Source organism: Triturus cristatus, chromosome 3_2 (assembly GCF_964204655.1).
Source record: "Triturus cristatus chromosome 3_2, aTriCri1.1, whole genome shotgun sequence".
In the NCBI taxonomy this organism is placed as follows: Eukaryota; Metazoa; Chordata; class Amphibia; order Caudata; family Salamandridae; genus Triturus; species Triturus cristatus.
The window spans coordinates 986,854,803-986,873,659 of NC_140584.1; the positions used below are offsets into that span (position 1 = coordinate 986,854,803).

General features: G+C 44.9%; 1 protein-coding gene across 2 annotated transcripts in view; it reads right to left on the reverse strand.

Annotated features, from left to right (window-relative positions):
• ZZEF1 (zinc finger ZZ-type and EF-hand domain containing 1) overlaps positions 1–18,857 on the reverse strand; it is a 1,433,434-nt gene that overhangs the window by 1,001,010 nt on the left and 413,567 nt on the right. For both annotated transcript variants that reach the window (XM_085649580.1, XM_085649579.1), the window contains one exon: positions 8,390–8,549. In XM_085649580.1, coding sequence (XP_085505706.1) covers positions 8,390–8,549 — 160 coding nt within the window. The remainder of the gene's footprint in view (positions 1–8,389; positions 8,550–18,857) is intronic.

Here is an 18,857-nt window from a genome sequence, read left to right on the forward strand (position 1 = left end):
TTTCTCCTGACATTATCAAGCCGATGACCATCTCTGTCTGGAGGAGAGGAAATCAGTGTAGACGGGAAACCACTGAATCTGGTTTCATCTGTCCAATGAGGTAGGTGGGAGAGTCAGCTGGAGCTTTGCACTTTGTATCCAATTTTGGGGTGACTGCTGAAACCGTTGCCAGGCTTTTCATGGCTTTAACAACCTCCTGCCAAATAAAATCAATAATAGGGAGACCCTTAAAATCGTAGAGAAAACAGTCTACCTTTTTAGTAAGCACTGGAAGTTCACATTTTTTTGCAGCTTTCTCCATTAAATTATGAAAAACGCTGATGTCTTCTGGCAGTGAGTCAGCTGGAGGTAGGGATGGCGTAGGAATAAGAAAATCCCACTCATGGGGCATGGATACTGTGTCCTATATTTCTGCCTCTTCCCTTTCGTCGTCCATAGACTGAGGATTGTTAGCTGTGGGTTGAGCTAGAACCTGTGTGAATTGTGATTGAGGGACAATAGGTGTCTCCAACAATTGTGATGGTGGCGGTAGTGGTGTTGGGAGTTTGGAAGAGCTGTACAGGTCTTAGCGTTTGAGGTATAGGAGTGGCAGGCACAGTTGGGAGAAATTTCCGATAATAGTCCTGGAGCATACTTAGCAATTTTGTTACCAAAGCCAGACATTGGGATAGAATGTTGTTGTTGGTAAGGTTCCGAGTGCTCTCTTGCAGAGTAAAAGTCCTGATAGTGGTCTTCGTCATCTTCAAAATCCTGACATTTGACATGGAGTTGGGAAGGACTACTAGCTACTCCAATGGTACCATCATCATCAGAATCCTCATCTATCTAGTAGGTTTTCAAGAGGATATGGTCAGACCTTACTAGGAGACGTATGCACTGGAAGAATTGTTGTCGATGATTTGTCTTTTACCAGAATGAAAGAAAAAGGTGGAAATGTCATTTCTGCAAGTGTTGAAAGCCTCCACATTGAAGATTTCTTTGTCGACAGTAACTTTGTCATCGGCGGTATCGTCGATGGTATGGTCACTGACGGTATTTTCGATGTCCTCATCGACGGAGTCGATGTCAACAATCGGCATCAACGACGAGCCTATTGTCGACGGGAGCGTCAATGGTATCCTGGTCAACGGGAGCGTCGCTTGATTCATCATCGACAGTATCCTCGCCGACAAGTCCAGCAGCAAGGTGAGACAGGTTTACAGCCAGAGTGAAAGTGGCGGAAATCAACCTTGCAGGTATGGGAGAAAGCCAAGATAAAGAGACTGGAGGAGGGGGGCAGGGACTCAAGACACAAAACATCAGTTAGATAGTGTGGGAAATGGAAACCATGCACTCCAAGAGGAGTTGTCGCAGTTACCCAACAGTGTTCCTAATATTTCATTAGAAATCAAAATGCATTAGATTTAAGCGCATCATCTTGACACTGTTTTAGTACTCAAGATATGGCATACATGGACATATAGAACACCTAAAAGTTTCATAGTAGAATGTGCCAGACTAGCTCTTAAAAAGAACTTCTTTGAATTCGAGGGGAGTCTGTTCCTACAGATAGGGGGCACTTCGATGGGAAGCACTTTCGCTCCTAGTGTAGAGGGGCTCTATGTCTTTGACTTTGAAACTAAGTTCATACTGACAAATGACAATCCCTTTCGGTCACATATCATTTTTTGGAAGAGATATATAGATGATGTCCTTGCCATTTGGCAAGGACCGAGAGGAACCCTGAATGAATTCCTATACTGGATCAACACCTGTGATTACAACCTCAGGTTCACACACAATGTGGACCCCCAGACGATGATCTTCCTAGATGTTGTTATCACGAAAGAGAATGGCCGTTTGGAAACTAAGACTTATCACAAACCAAGTGCAAAGAACAATCTGTTAAGATTTGAGAGCTTTCACCCCAGAGCCCTGAGGGAGAATTTACCTTATGGCCAGTTTTTGAGATTACGCAGGAATTGCAGCAAGACCATGGATTATCGGAGTCAGGCCATGGATTTGACATACAAACTAACTGAAAGAGGTTACCCAGAAAGAATTATCCACAAGTGCCAAAAGCGAGCAAGGAATCAACCGAGAGAAATTCTTTTGGAAGATAAAAATCTCCCAGAAAGTGAAATTCCCCTAACTTGTGTAACGACATACAATACAGCGTCCAACATGATGACGAAGTCTATTAACAAGCATTGGTCAATTATTAACACTGGCAACCTGCACTGGGAAAAGCCCCTGTTCTCGTTCAAAAAAGCAAGGAGCCTAAAAGATACTTTGGTGAACACCCGCCCAATAACAACAGGGAAGGCAAACCCATCAACTGTACTGAATGCTTGGGGACTGCCAGACGTTGTAGGCCACTACTCTTGTGGTAACTGCAGTGTCTGCCATCTGACCAGTAACACAAAAACTTTGGATTTGGAACAAGGTAAGACTTGGACCCAAAGAGCACACACGAATTGCAATAGTACCAACGTGGTCTATTTGATTAAATGCCCATGTAATCTAAGATATGTTGGCATGACAACAGGGAAGATAAAACAGAGAATTTGCGAGCATCGTAGCAACATCAGATGCAAAAGGGTCACGACTAAGCTAACTGAACATTTCCTTGAAAGAAACCACACGACAAATGATATGCGATGGACTATCATTGAACAAATAAAATCTGGTTGCAATGTACAACAGAGGCTGTTTGAAAAGGAGCAAAGGTGGGTTTATAGGCTATCAACTCACACTAATGGCCTGAATGATAATATTCCTTGGAATACAGTACTGACTAGATGAGTATGTACTCTCCACATGGTTACATTGACTTATCTCTTCATTGTCCTGATTCATTTGTTGTAAATAATCTGGCTGTTCCATACCATTCTGTTCCAGACCTTATTCATCATGGCCAGAATCTATTTAGAGTGGGTGAAATGGTGATATAATTGGGCAGCACTTCTTGATCATTAAAGTGTTGAGCCATTTAAACGAAGGTATTTTGAGCATGCCATTGAACAAATTATTTACAGCTTTCATAGAAGTTTTATTTTCGTTATGTAGAGGTTACTCCTCCTGTTATCGTGGAAGGAACGAGTTAAACTTTATTTCACCACTTCCTTGTCATTACGTGCTGACGTATACCACATGGCCTGCACGCCAGCTTTGATTCAAAACCTTATCCTTCATAGCGAGTATCTATTTAGAGTAGGTTAATGTTAATGTTGACAAGATTGGGCAGCACTCCTAGACCTTTTAAGTGTTGAGCCATAGAACGAAGGTATTTCCAACGTGCTAGTGAACAGCTTTATTGTCATTTTACCCTTCGTATTTCTTCCTAAGGAGTTAAATGTCGTAACGCAGAAGTTAACCCCCTTTGTTATCATAGAAGGAGTCAGTTTAACTTTATTATTCCACTTCCCCTGCCAATGCGCACTCACGTAGATCACATGGCCTGCACGCCAGCGTCTCCCCGCGTGACCCGGAAATACCGTCTTGTAAGAGAGGCTCCGACCGTGTCTCTGCTATTCCACCGGGGACTTGACTGATCACAACTAGGCAGAAACGCAGGCAGTTTTGTATTCCTGAGTGAGTACGATGGTAACACAGGGGCTTCCCTAGCTCGCTGGACACCGCTCAGAGTATATGTGACTACTGTGTTTGTTTATTTTCTCTATCTAGATTTAGAAATTACAAATTGTGTGATCTCGTCTCCCATGAGGTGCGCAAACACCGCTCTCTAAGTAAGCGCACTTGGCCTCTCCCTCTTTCAATTTCGAACGTTGATTTATTTCACTTTTTAAGATTTCCACTAGGCTAAGCGTTCTGGATAGTCACTTCGTTTTAGCGGCACGCCCACCGCATTGAGTGAGGTTGTGTTTTTACCCACCACTATATTTTAGTTACACGTGGGTTCTCTTTAACCAACCGTGAGTAGCGGGTTAGGTTTCAATCACGGATCTAGGGCAGGGCACACCTTAGCGAGTGTGCACCACCCAGGTCACGTTTTATGGTCCTGACGAAAACCAAAGCAATAGCAACTGATGGTTGAAACATGTAGACCTTCAACATTTTTTTCACTTTCTTTTGTGTATTATTAGATACCATAGGTCAATTTAACCTTTTTTGGTATCTTCACTACTTTTTAACTATTGTCCAAATTACCCTGGAATAAAATTATTTTTAATTGGGTTAAATCTGGCCAATTTTTATCCAAATTCACTATTCACCTTCATCCCTAAATAAACCAGCTCCACTGTAGTCAGGTGTCGCAGCACACCCGGATGGCACTCGGCTATCTGGGTGGGACCTCGATGATGAAGCATGTCACCAACCAGGTTGGTGAGTGAGAGGTCTTCTTAAGAAAGATTATTTCTTCATTTGCTCCACGTGCCAATACTCTATAGACAGTCTTCTGTCGATTGGGAGTACTCCCTATTTTTGTTTGATATTATATTGATTAGGGGACTGGGAGTAACCCCCTCCAATGGTCACCCATTGTGAGAATCCCTTTCTCTCCATTTTGTTCTGAAACTGTTTTAGTACTGGCAGTCTTAAAACCACCATGCTCCAAAGCTCCAAACTTAGAGCAGGGATTATATGCAGATAATGGGCAGCACCAGACTTGATCCGTTAGGTTTCACATGCATAGCTCTTGCGCTGTGCTTGTGAAATCTACTGTTTTTAATATAAAATTAAAAGGGGCTTATATCCCGCCCCCTCTCTGTCCTGGCTTTTCATTATTTTAATATTTGTATTTTATTATTCATCACATAGGCAAAACCGATGCATTACCAATGCTTGTTTAGGAAGTTGGGACATGATGTTCTGTCAAGATATGCAGATATTGAAAGAAATCATTCTTCTTGTACGTCAATTGCTTAGAAAAACATTTTAGAGAAAGAAATTTGAGCAAAGCTCATAAGGTACTCCCTACACACGATGTGCGGTAGAACATCTGAGGGCCTTAGCCTCTCTATGGAGTGTTCTAGTGGGTGCTGGCCCCTGATTGGCTAAAGTTTATAGTTTGGTCCTTTTTAAAAAGGAAATATAGGCTATAGAGCATATGGTTTATGTCATTCTGTCTATTGTAGTGGTACACATGGTTTTATTATAGTGCTGTGGGACTCCCACTTTGACGATGGGAAATGATTCAAGCATGTGAATTTATGAAATAGTTAATACTGGAGAAACTAAAAATCTGCACCAAGTCTTCCAACTCTTCACCCAACAAACAGCAACATCTTGCACTTTAAAACTTCAATTTTGGAGTATTGTTTAGCTCATAGTGCTGATGTTGAGGTCTAAGAATATTCAGAACAGGCTAGCAACATCACAGCAGTGAACTACAATGTTAGAACCAGTTATCCACACTAATTACTCTCTATGAAAGAATGCATGACAATACGTTATACTCTGATGAGGCCCGTCAGAACGGTTCAATAAAAAAAACTCATTAACAGTAACTTAACTCAATAACTTAACTTTAACAGTAATTCTGTAGGACCGATAACTACCCCATACCTGCAAATAACAGAAAACATCCACTCTCCCCCCAGTGGCCTGGAACATTATTTTCAAAGGAACCTTTAAAGCATGCAGCTATGGACTGTGCAAAAATACTGTCCTTTTAAGATTGTTTTGCTCTTAGTAAAAACAATCCCACAGAGCAGAACTCCACTGTAAATTAAATTATGTCGTTTTTTAAAGCAGACAGGAGACCACAGCACCATGAAAGCATTCTGAAGATGAGTGGGAAATCCATGAATACAAGGAAGATTACCAAGAACAAGTACTGTAGGTACAATAAAATTACCATTAGTACTGCAGTATTTCAGGAAATTCAAAGATTCTGTACCAACTTTTATTCCCAGTAAGATGGACAAGCAAGTGTAAGAGAATATGCATCACAATAATGACCCCTGCAGGGACCCCCAATCCTTAATCTATGGAACCACCAATTGTGAGTTCAAACAGGGTGTGCAGAAACTGAGAAAGTGGAACAGGAGAAAAATAAACAATAGCACCTTTGAGGCTCTCTCAGGAGAGTGATACGAAGTGCGTTGAAATATTATTTATTAATGTTACCCAAATTGTATGCTCTCTCTTTAAGACCACCACAGCCCTCTGTGCCTGGTGTTTCATCTATTGCCCTGCAAAGTGTCAAGTAGTGTAACAGCTTAGCTACACGTTTCTAAAAGAACATTTTATTCGAAGAATTATCTTGTCTTGAGATGAAAACTGCATGGTGTCTATCCTGCAATAAGGTTTTACTTCACACCTCTTTCCAGCTATCTAACTGTTGAATTACAACAATGAATGTCCAGTATTATCAGCTTACATCAAAGTCCAACACAGACTATCAGAATCTGCTTGGTACTGCCTCTTCTGTGTGGGTCAATGAAGCTTCTTAGAATTACAACAGATTCCTTTTATTAACTTGCCTCAAATTGTTGTTGTTTAGTTATCCTCCACAGAAGACCTTCTTTTCATTGATGCCGGCTTGATACTGTAATTCTGCTAAATCAGGATGATCTCATCAAGATAAGTAGGAACAGCCTTCTGGTGAATGCCACTGAGATTGGGGACTCATTAATATAAGTAAAATGTTGCAAAACAAGGAGGGCTCGAAGGGTGAGACTATCAGAACTACCATTCAAATCTTTGGCACTGTTTGGAGTTTAAAGGTGCAGTGATGAGTTACCCCAAAAGATGAGGGCTAATAAAGGGAGGTAGGACTCATCACCCTTGGCTTCAACCAATATATATGTTGTACAGGAAGTTCGTTTGTGGTCCGTTCCCGAGAATGTTTGTGCAGTGTGTACTTTGTGCTTCTGTAGTGAATGCTCTATAGATGGTTGTATGTCCTCACTCTCAGTTCCAAGTTTCCTTCCCTCTAGCTGTGTGTTAAAGTCAGGGAAGTTATATAACTTACTGCCACCTTGGGTGGGTATGCAGGAGTGAGGATTGCATCTTGGGATACTGGCTTTGTCACTGGTGTGTAGTGGAAACCTCACTGTCCTAACACTCTTGCTGCTTCTCTCAGTGCCATTGTGTGCTGTAAAATAAGGGTAAAATGTCTTCTCTCATTATCTGGCATAATGAGGTACAACCTGAGGGCTCGAAACTTAAAACCAGTGATGTTGCATACCAGTGGGCTGCAAAGCTGAAGGGCTCAGAAGAATAGTATGAATTCCCATAAGAATGTCAGAGGACAACTATTACTCACAGATTGAAGGCTGACACCAGTACCATGGACTCAAGGGTTAAAAAGCACTAGCTGTATCTTTACATTTGTTCCCTTTAATCAAATCTGCTATGGCTTGATGGGGAAGAACAAGAAATTCACAAAGTAGACCAGTAAACAGTAAGAATAATGCTTGCAAATTTCCAACAATTGCTTTTTAAGTGCCTACAAAGCAACATATGATCTTCTACTAAATTGTTTGACCTAGGTGCTACACCTACTGAAAAACCCATGCCCTCTTATAACAGAGCTTTTCATGCAGAATTGAATCATGATAATGTTTCATTGATATCTTTAGAACTCCCAGGCTATGCTTTCCTTTATATTTTCTGTCCCTTTTATTCTCATTTGATTTACTTTACCTATACCTTCTTCTCTTTCCTCGTCCCCATCTAATTTATGTATTTGTATGCAACGGTAATACAAGTAAAGATACCTCTTCCAGGGTTCTCGGTTCTGTTATCCCCTCTTTCAGTGGACTTTCTAGAATGCTCAGCCCTAGGCATTCTGTTACTAAACTAGGATTATGCTTTCAATATCAACAATATTCCTGATGGCAAGGGAGCAATCTTTGTACGCAACTATGGAAATGTAGAGATCAACAAATAAGGCCCCGATGATGATGGAAATTACATCTTCCATGACAAAGAACTGCTGATGTTTATGTTGTCAAAGGGTTGACTGTTTAAAGGAGCACTGTGAACGATGGGGAAAGCCTCAACCATAAGGGAAGAAAAGCAGCTCAGAAATAAAGCCTGAATATCCAGTAATGTCATTCACTGCGCTGCAGACAGTAACTTTAGCAAGGGCGGGAACAAATGTGGTTTCTTCTGGGTTGTTTGACCACAAGACTTCTTGAGTGCTTTTCTCCTGCTAATTTAATCTGATTATTCTCTAGAGCCAGTAGGCTTGACAATTATTCATTAGTTGTGTTTACCTTTTCGTAACATTAGTACCTTCTGTATTTACTCCAGTGTTTGTTATTTTCCTCCAAGAGCCCAAAAGATAGAATATTAAAAATTTTTGAAAATTCAAACAATGCTACATTTAAAATATTCACTTAAAGATCACAAAACATGTGTAATGACGTTTCCATAGAGAAATATGCAAAAATACAAATAATTCTCTAAAAGTGAACTGTTTACCTGTAGCACTTACATTTTACAAGAATTTCTCTGGCCAGATGCTGGTTAGTGGATTCACTCGTTTTAAGTTGCAAGTAGCACCATGAAAGTAGGCTCCCTTGCACTGCCCAGAATAAGGAAAACATAACTGAAGCAGATTCCTTTTGAGCAACATTTGTCATCATCATTTTACACTGTAGACCAAATAGAAGAAATACAAAATTAGTTCCATCGGAGGTGTTAGAAACTACAGCTAATCGCTTAAAAGTCTTCCATCAAGTAAGAAATAGAACTTCAGAATATGCAAGTGATAAATATAGAATTAAAAGAGATGTTGTAGAACTAACATTATTATGAGTAGCATGACCTCTGAACCTAGTGACGTCAAAGGATGTGTGATCAAGTATTCTTTGCCCTAAATAACATTGCAGTTTATTTTTCATTAAGTGATATCACGTATTGTAATAACGGCAGCCATTGAATGGTTGATACCCTGGAATATCAAGGTGATACACTGCAGATCAAAAACAACAAGGAGAGGAAGGAATGCTTGAATTAATCTCAGCCACTGGCGATCACTTAGGCCTCATTCCAGACTGAGCCTTTGGTTGCTAGTGTTCTAATTTGGAGAGGACCCGACTTGGCAGTTCAGGATGAACTGTTGTTATTTGAGCAGGTCCAAGGCTGATTTGCATTTGGCTGCATCTAATCTGAGGTGAATGGTTGGTGAAAAAACGATAGACTGGGATGCGGCCTGAGCAAAGGTCAGTAGCTGAGACTAATTCTAGCATTTCATCCATTTCTTCATTGTTTGTTGCACACTGCAGATCAAGGTATCACCTTAGTTAATGTAGATTACTTAAGCGCCAAAGTAATTATTTTGCAATGTGTAAATAGCAGATTAGCTTTTAGTTATCAGCCACATGACAACTAGGTTATTGCCATGATATGCAAATTAGGCCTGGGTGGTAAATTTCGTAATTTGGGTAATTTTGCGTTCCGCGGAGAATGCGAAATTGCCAAAACTTCCACGATGTGCGGCTTCGCGGAATTTTTTGCTTGTTCGCGCTTTCAAAATGCGTGTTTGCAAGATATTTCCCCCAAGAACGCAAACAGCGTTCGCGAACAGGAAAAAAGCATTGCAAACAAGCAATTCTACGTGTTTGGGGAATTTTTGCGTGCCTGCGGAGATTTTTTTACCGTTTCGCAGAGCTTTGCGTAGCGCGACCACGCACATTCCGCCCACCCATAAAAATGGTACCATCTTGATGTATAGCAGGCATAGCAATCATGTACCCACGCAGAGTCAAAATATACTGTAACACCTAAACGTCTCAATGGCACTCATGAATGGCCAAATGCAACCATCCAAAATATACCAAAGCACAGCTTCAAATGCTCAAGCACAACTATCATTGGTGACACTCAAGAGATGAAAGTAGTTCCTAGTCAGCCATACGAAGGTATCATAAGCTTTTGTGTCTTTAAAGAAGAATCGGGTATGTCGCTTGAGACACACCGCAATATTGCAGCCCAAGACCCTATGCCCCACCTACCTCCCAGACACAGCTCCGTGAATACACCACCAAAACGGACAGTAATATAAGCTTTTCACCGTTAAAGTCAATGTATGTAGAAAATATGCAGCTTCGGGAACTATTTTACCTATTTATACATAAGTGTTTTTGCTGATAAATATATTTAAATTGCTGTTGCAACAATGAGACGGAAAGGATATCTTTTAATCAACGACATGAAAACATATTTTAGCACTTAATTTAACAATCCGAAGCATTTTGGCATCACCAAAATGGCCTAGAGTGTGAAGGTAACACTCGGCTCCAGGGCACCTCAGAAATAATTCCTCTGTGTATAAAACCTTAAAGACAGGGCTTCATCCCTCAAAAATATACCAGAGTCGCCATCTCAGGTAGACCGTTTGCTAGACGGGCCCCTCACCTCCAAGGCAATATCCCTCACCTACAAGAAATTGAGTAATAACCTGCCGGACACCTTTCCGAGGCTTAGGGAGCGGTGGCAGGTTGACATTGGTCCCATAGACGACGAGGACTGGCAGACTGCACTAATGTCCCCGCGAGAGGCGGCTATTACTCAGAGATTTCGACTGATCCAGCTTAGGATCCTTCACCGATCATACATCTCAGGAACACTCTTGGCTAGAATAGGGACTAGACCCGACGACCGCTGTGTGAGGGGATGTGGGCAGCAGGCCACATTCTATCACACCCGGTGCGTCTGCCCAAAGATACAGGCCCTCTGGGAGGAAGCCTCAGACCACATGAGTACAGCTTTAGGAAAGGAAGTAATGCTGACGCCACAACTGGGACTGTTGAATGTGTGGGAGGTGACTGACCTCACGGAGGTGGAACAATTCACGACCCTGGGGTACACACTGGTGAAACAGGAGATAGCTAGAGGCTGGGGGGGGGTGAACCCACCACTTACCACCGTGTGGGCCAAAGAAATAGATAGATGTATGTTGGCAGAGACTGCGGTTTTTAAGCCGCGGGGGTGTCCCAAGAAGTGAGATAAGAAATGGTCTCACTGGAATACATATCGAGGGGAGCCCTGTGTGCCACCCACTGTGGAAATGGAGATGCATAGACCAGCAAGTACTGTAGGAAATATTTAATGTGTACCCAAAAAGCGATATCTGTGTATTTTATATTGACAACCCTAAACATGTCGTCCACTCATGTGAGTGCTGCCTTGGAAATTCCAGCGCGCCCAACTGCTGACATTGCGCGTTCTCTTTGGTGGTGAATAGATCTAACCAAGGTTCTCACCACTGCTGAATAGGCCTTGCACCACCTCCGAGTGAAGACGCCAATCGTGATCCATCATGCACCTGCGGCTGAGTTTGTCCACCCTCGCGTTCAGGGAACCTGCCAGGTGTTGAACCAACAGGGATATGCCCTGATGTTCCAGCAATGTCCGGAGGCGGAGAGCCTCCTAACATAGGCTCCACGACCCCACCCTGCCCTATTTGTTGCAGTACCACATGGCGGTGGTGTTGTCCATGAACACATGCACTACTCTTCCCCAGACAGAGAGAAGGAATGCCTTTAGTGCAAGACGAATCGCCCGAAGCTCCAGAAAGTTGATGTCAAGTTCGGACTCCACCGGAGACCAGAGGCCTCTGATCTCTGCTTCCCACATGTGCTGCCCCATCCCAGAAGAGATGCATCGGTCACCACTTGAACTCTGGTTGAGGAAGGGAGAGGGATCTGCCGTCCACCCAATCCTGGTACGTCAGCCACCACTGCAATTTGTGTGCAGTGCCCTCCGAGATCTGGACGCAATCGGACAGGTTCCCCTGATGTTGTGCTCACTGGAACTTCAGGACCCACTGCAGAGCCCACATATGCTATCTGGCATGACCCACCAGCAGGATGCAGGAGGCCATCAGGCCTAGTAGCCGGACGGTCATCCTGACCAAAACCCGGGATAGAGGCTGAAAGATCGTAATCATAGCCCGAATATCCCAGACTCACTGTTCGGGAGGATAAACCCCAAACGGCATTGTGTCCAGAACTGCTCCGATGAAGAGGAGCTTCTGAGAGGGAGCCAGGTGTGATTTCGGCACATTGATGGAAAACCCCAGCGAATGCAGGAGGTCGGCTGTAGTCTGGAGGTGGGAGACAACAGCCTGAGGCGAGCCTGCTTTCAACAGCCAGTCGTCGAGATAGGACTGGAACCCCTGATCTGCACAGATGAGCTGCGACCACCACCATCACTTACGTTAAAACCTGAGGGGCGCTTGTAAGGCCAAAGGGGAGCACAGTAAACTGAAAGTGCTCGTGGCCTACCGTGAACCGCAGGTAACGCCAGTGGGCCGGCAGGATTGAGATGTGGAAATAAGCGTCATGGAAGTCCAACGCTACCATCCAGGGTCTAGGGCAGACAGGATCTGAGCTAGCGTCAACATTTACAACTTCTCCTTCTGGAGGAAGCAGTTGATGTTTCTGAGATCCAAGATAGGACGCAGGCCTTTGTCCTTCTTGGGCATCAGAAAGTAGTGGGAATAGCAACCACAACGTACTTCTGGGACAGGAACTCACTCGATGGCTCCCTTGGCCAAGAGTACCGAAACTTCCCGTTGGAGAAGGGCCAGTTCTCCCGACATGCGATGGTACTGGGGCGGCATGGCGGGAGGGGTAGTCTTGAAGGGGAGGGAGTTGCAGCTCCGGACGATTTGCAAAACCCACCTGTCCGACGTGGTGGTACGCCAGTGGGGGAGGTGATGGCGAATCCTGCTACCCACTGGCGTTTGGTGGCCCTGAAAGGTAGGACTAGGAAGGTTTGGAGGCTGCTGCAGAGGGGGCTGTGGTGGACTGGCCTGCCCGCTGGCCCTCAGAACCACAGCAGTGGTTGCCACGTCCCCAGCCACGCAGGGGCTGAACAGCTTGCGCCGGCCTGTGGCTCTGGGTGGGACATGGCGGGGCACCCCTTACATAGCCACAAAAGGGGCGAAAGGCAGACTGCGCAGGGTGGGTGGTGGAGAGTCCCAAGGACCTGGCCGTAGCTCGAGAGTGCTTAAAGCGCTCCAGCGCATTGTCTGCCTTGTAGCCGAATAGGCGACGGCCATCAAAGACATGTCCTTAAGAGTGGATTGGACATCCCCTGAAAAACCAGTTGACCTCAACCAGGCGTAGCGTCGAAGGGATACCGACGCGGAAATCGTCCTGCCTAGCTAGTCAGCAGTATCCAGCCCACAGCGGATGGTAAACTTCACTGCGTCTCTCCCTACAGCAACTGCCTGAGAGAGTAGGGCCCGGGCCTCCTCCAGGCACTGAGGCAGCACTTGCGCAACCGTGTCCCAACACGGAGTGGGTGTAACAGCCCAACAGACATGCAATGTTTACCGACTGCAGTCCCAAGCTGGAGGAAGAAAACATCATCTTCCCAAGAAGGTCCAGCTTTTTGGATTTCCTATCAGGTGGAGCGGTAGGGAATGCGCCCTTGGAGGTGGAGGCTTGGACCACCAAGCTCTCATGGGTGGGATGTAGGGAGAGGAAAGTGGGGTCACCCGGGGCCGGGCGGAGGCGTCAGGCAATCATCCTATCCACAGGAGCCCCTGTGTTGGGCCTGGACCAGGTGCCCAAAAGGATGTCTGTTAGGGCTTCATTAAACGGCAGAAGGGGCTCCGAAGAGCTGGCTGCCGGTTGAAGCACCTCTGTCAGGAGGTTTGTCCTGACTGCCACCATGGTAGCTCGAGGTTAAGAGCCTTGGCTGCCCTACGCAACACCACTGCGTACGACGCTCCCTCCTCCGTAGCCACGGTAGGAGGAGACAACATGCCAAGGTCTGGTGAGGTATCCAGACCACTGGCTTCTCTCAGTTCCTCTCTCCAGTCCGGTTCTTAAACTAACTGGTCTGTTAAGGAGTCTACAGACCCCTCCTCACTCTCATCTGGCTGCCAATCTGGCCTCAAAGAGCCAGGGTAGAACAGGGGCACAAAATTCCCCTCAGCGCCGGATCCGGTGTGGGTCGACACCGGTGAGGCTACGTGTCCACCTCGAGGAGGCGGCTGGGATTGGCGTCGGCTGGGGACACAGCATATGCTGGTTGGGGACGTGGTGCCGGAGGAATCGGCGCCGGGGGTGGTGTCACAAGGTTGGCTGGCACCAATCCGGATCCAAACCTGGATCCAAGAGGGCCCTGCGGTGCCGAGGGCCGGAGCCGCCGCCATTGAAGTTCCAGGGTCCCCAGCCGAGTCTGCGGGGCCCGGAGGCGTACCGGCAGAGTTGGGCTGCCCAAAGATGGCATGCATCGCTATGTGAAACTAGCGAAGCTGGGCAGGGGTCACTCCAGGTCCCGGGAAGGAAGGGAAGCTCATAGTAGGCTCATCGGGCACCGTCGCGGAGCCACGGGAGGGGCACCACGCGCATCCCTCATCACATCGGCCGACGGACGAGGTGAAGTCGAAGAGCGACGATGCCTCCTCTGCTAAATTGCTGCAATATTTCCAACTCCATAAGCCTGACAGTCATTAGATCCCCGAGACCACTTGTTGTGCAAATTGTATTCCATTCTGTTTAATCCCAAGCCTCACACAATTTGGGCTATCTGGGAGGCAGAACTCATACATTTCAATGATGCTCAGTTAGTGTTAACAATCCAAAATATCTTACAAGTACAAGTGGAAGCAAGATCTGGATCTTTATGCTTTAGTTTAACTGGTGTGATACATGTCTGGTTGAGGAATTCAAAATATAGTAATTTATGTACATAATTTACAGATATTTTGACAGCATGGAGTCCTTTCGGGACAATAAGTTCTCAAAAAAGCTTTTTGGGCTGATTCAAGCCATCGACTTCTATAAAAAAAAACACTGAGCACATTTAGTTTGCACCAATATTCATTATGCTGCTATGTGTCTTAAAGATGCTTTCATAAACTCTTTTAAATACATTTTATTCTCCATTTGGTTCTCTCCATCTAAAATATTGTTTCTAGGGACCAGTGTGTTTTTTGTTGTAGTTATTACCTCAGATCTCCAGTGATCCATGGATCTCCCTTGTTGAAAATATTATTAATTACTAAGTACAAGTATCAGTACATGTTTGCCCAGTCAGCCTTAAGGCGGTTTTCATCCCTCCTATTTTGCTGAATTTGTTTTTGTAAGCCTAACCGGTGCTAAAGTGCTTGTGCTCAATGTAAAACATGGAAAGATTGGTTTACACCAGATTGGCACGTTTAATTCACTTAAAGTGATATACCAAGTACCAGGGCTAGTAAATTAAATGCTGCTGATGGGCCTTCAGCACTTATTGTGCCACCCACTGAAACTGCCCCTTAAACCATGCCTCAGGCCTGCCATTGCAGTTTTAAACTGCGAATTAGACTTGACGAATTAACCCCCTTGCCAAGTCTAAAACTTCCTTTATATTGCTTATAGGTCCCCCTTGAGGTAGGCCCTAAACAACCCATAGGACAGGGTGCATTACAATTTTAAAAAGTGAGACATGTACTTTTAAGTTTTACGTGTCCTGATAGTGAGAAACTCCTACATTTGTTTTTCAATTCAGTGAGGTCTACCTCTCCCATAGGTTAACATTGGGTTACCTTATCCCATTTAATAAGTGCTAACTGTTGACTGGAAACAGGTAGGAAGTCATGTTTGGCATCCGAGAAATTGTAATTTGAAATCCTCTTAAACGATAAAGTCTGATTTTAAGTAAACATTTTTTAAAAACTACTTTTAGATAGTTTACATTTTCCGTCCTATTTGCGCCTGTTCCTGGGTCACATCACTAGGTGCAGTTGGTCTCTGTGTATTCCTCTTAGACAGTATCACAAAGGAGGTCTGGGTTTTGGCAAGATGGGTCATCTCTAACTTGACAGGAGCGCAGAGCTATCACCTGCACACTTGCACGTCAAAGGCACTGGCTCACACAAAAGACTTCACACTAGCCTATTGTGCCCCCATACAGAATGGGACCAGGGCAGGGAGGCAGTTATTTCCAGCCACCTATATAGGGGAAACTCCAGAAACCTAGCCCACGTCAAAGAAGGCACTATGTATAAACAGGGGACCATCAGTCCCAACTCTTCAGATCACTTCTGTACCGGTGACTCTGCCATGAAGGACTGCCCAGCTATTAAGTCTGCCCTGTTGACTAAGGACTGCTTTGCTGACCAACGCCTGCTGTTTCTGCACCAGGACTCTTCTGCTGCTGTAAGATGCCCTGCTGAGTCTAGCCTACTTGTGTGGACCCAGGACTCCAGGAAATCCACAAGGGTCAGACAGCTAGCTCCCTGTTAAAGCCACAGAAACATAACAGGCTTCTTTGATGCAACTCTACGCACCTTGATGCAGCGTGGCGCCGCTTGACACGGCCCCCTGCACCGATGCATCACAGTGCAAGTCCTCGCAAGCCCCTGTGGCTCCTTCGACACAGGTCGACATTGACGCCGGCCCAAAGCAATGCTTCTTGTCCTCTGTGCTGAAGCATCCCAGCACATCTTCACAGACCCTGCAGCTCCCTCGATGACGACGCACAATCCCGCACTGGAAGTTTCCACTGATGGCTTATCGGCTCTGCTGTGAGACACAACTCATGCCAGGACCTTGTTTCGCAATTCACAGTCGACTTCTCTTCCACGCCAGCCTGCGCTTCTTGACGCCCAGGTCAAAAGTATTTTGCCAGCGGACTGAACTCAGTCCTGTATCCGACCTGCGCTCAATTACCCTGAACTTGTGACTTGGATCCGGTCTACCGGGATCAGATAACCGCGGATGGCGCTTGCTTCATTATGCTAGATTACTGCAAAACATTTGAAATTGTTTGTCTTCGATTCTACTATTTGGATTATTGTCATTTTGGTGTCAAATAACTTATTAAAGATTACTCTGTTTTTTAGGTCAAGCCTATACAGCGCTGGCGATCTGTTGTATGTGCTTTGTGGGGTGTGACTCCTCCCACACTTTGGATTGGCTTTTTCATGTGTCATTAAAAAATCGTAGCCTCCAAATGGCTAATGGTTGGTGCATGTCCCACCTTTTTTTAAATGTTTACACCCCTGGAGTATTGCCTCGGGAACGAGCAGCAACGCGCAAGTAATCCCTGCCTTTCCATTTCCAGAGCGAGGTTTTCGGCATTCCTTCGTAGCATGCACTTTACAGTGCCCCAGGGGCACAAGCAGGAACCGACTGGAGTGCTGCTGTATCAGCGCGCCCTCTAGAGTCTCCCTGGGGAACAAGCAGGCATCCACTTCAGCATGCCTTTCTTGTTGGGAAAACCCGTATGTTGAGAGGTTTCCGACAGACCGGCGTCTTTTCCAAGGGCTCGTGCTGCACGGATGGTGCAAGTGGAGTCCTTTAAGCCGCCTCCTGACATCACCGCTGTATTGGGGAAAAGGTATTATGTGTTTTAGTTTTGTGTGCTTCCACACTGTGCTGTTCGCTTATCCTCCGGCGGAGGTGCTGGGAGTGAGCTCTTAAAATATTGTTGCAGCGGTACCGTCTAATATTACTGTTCAAGAGAACGTCACCACCACCGATTTCAGCACTGGCATCCTCATTGCCAACAAATCGAGAGTGGGTATATTTACACAAGATATTCTTTTTCACTGTGTGCTTGGGCTAATTTTTCTGTACAAAGCATTAATCATGCTTAAAGGCGTACCAGATTCTAGAATTATTAAGTAAATTAGTTATTTCATTAAATACAATGAGTTTCGAAGTCAAGCACTGCTGTTTTATAAGACTTACAACTCCACATTGAATGAAAATATATTTGCATTTTATTCGCTGCTATTTGTTTCATGTTTTTCAATCTCTCAGATCAGCTATCCTGGCCTATCCGCACCTAGCCCCCATGTGTCTTATCTAGGCTTCAAACATCTGCTTTCTTGTCTCACAAACCCAATAATTACCCAGTTACTCACTCATCGTAATTATTACAATAAATCTTGCTCTTCCTCAATACTGTCTTTACCAAATGTCAAGAGGCTGTCAACAATACCTAACCTCAAAGACAAAAAAAACTCCTTTTCGGTTTTTTCTCCCCTTCTACAAGGGTTCTAGCTCTAGCCAATCACTATGTTACCCCCAGTAGTGTTCTATTATTGTTACCAAGGGTGGGTGCGAAGATATCCCAGGAACGGATGGGCTCGCCTCATGTACTAAAGGGTCTCGACAGGAAATTGAGCCAATACTAAGGTACAGTACAGTCAGCAATACCGACGGCTTATTCACTCTACTGGGGCAGAAATTCCATCAGATAGTAACTGACCTTATAAGTGCTGCAATGGAGTGTGGGCTACATTCAATACTTGTACCGGACTTGGGGTGAGAGGGATACGTGGGGAACGATAGTTGGATGTAAGGGAGCCTGTTGTGCCATGCGACAATATTGGCGAAGCACCGATGGTCAAGGCGCAATAGATGGAAGGGGCCACAGGAGGGCTCTGCCCTAGGAAAGCCATGTACAGAGTAACAAAGCTGAACTTGGAGAGCAATGTGCTGTGCGGAAATCATTCTACCTAAGGGTTATATACCTATATTTGCTGTTTTGCACTGATCAGTCTGGCTGTGTCTTGAGAAAGAGGTGTAATATGAAATCATGGCTGGGCCTGTAGTTTTAGGTCCGAGTGAACATCACGCACCTCTGAATCTCTGGCGTATACTTCACATGAATAAGTACATCAGGAGAAGTTGAGGTTGGAAAATAATAGACCGCTGAGTCACACCAAATATCACAAGTAGAGGGTGCAAGGGTGAGTGTAAAGTAATTTATTGTCATATGAGAGGGGAGGACAGCCTACTGCTGATATCTTGCATATCTTATTTGAATGTAACTTGGGGAATTCTGACCTCAAGTGTGGGTATTCTTTATCTACATTATGAAAACTAAAATACTCTTCTTATTTCCTAGTATTTTCCCCAAAAGTTTGGTATAAACCTGGTCAATTGCTTGATGTGTTAATTTCGATTGGAAAGTTGAAGAAAATGTCCTCTACTTGTTGTTCATAG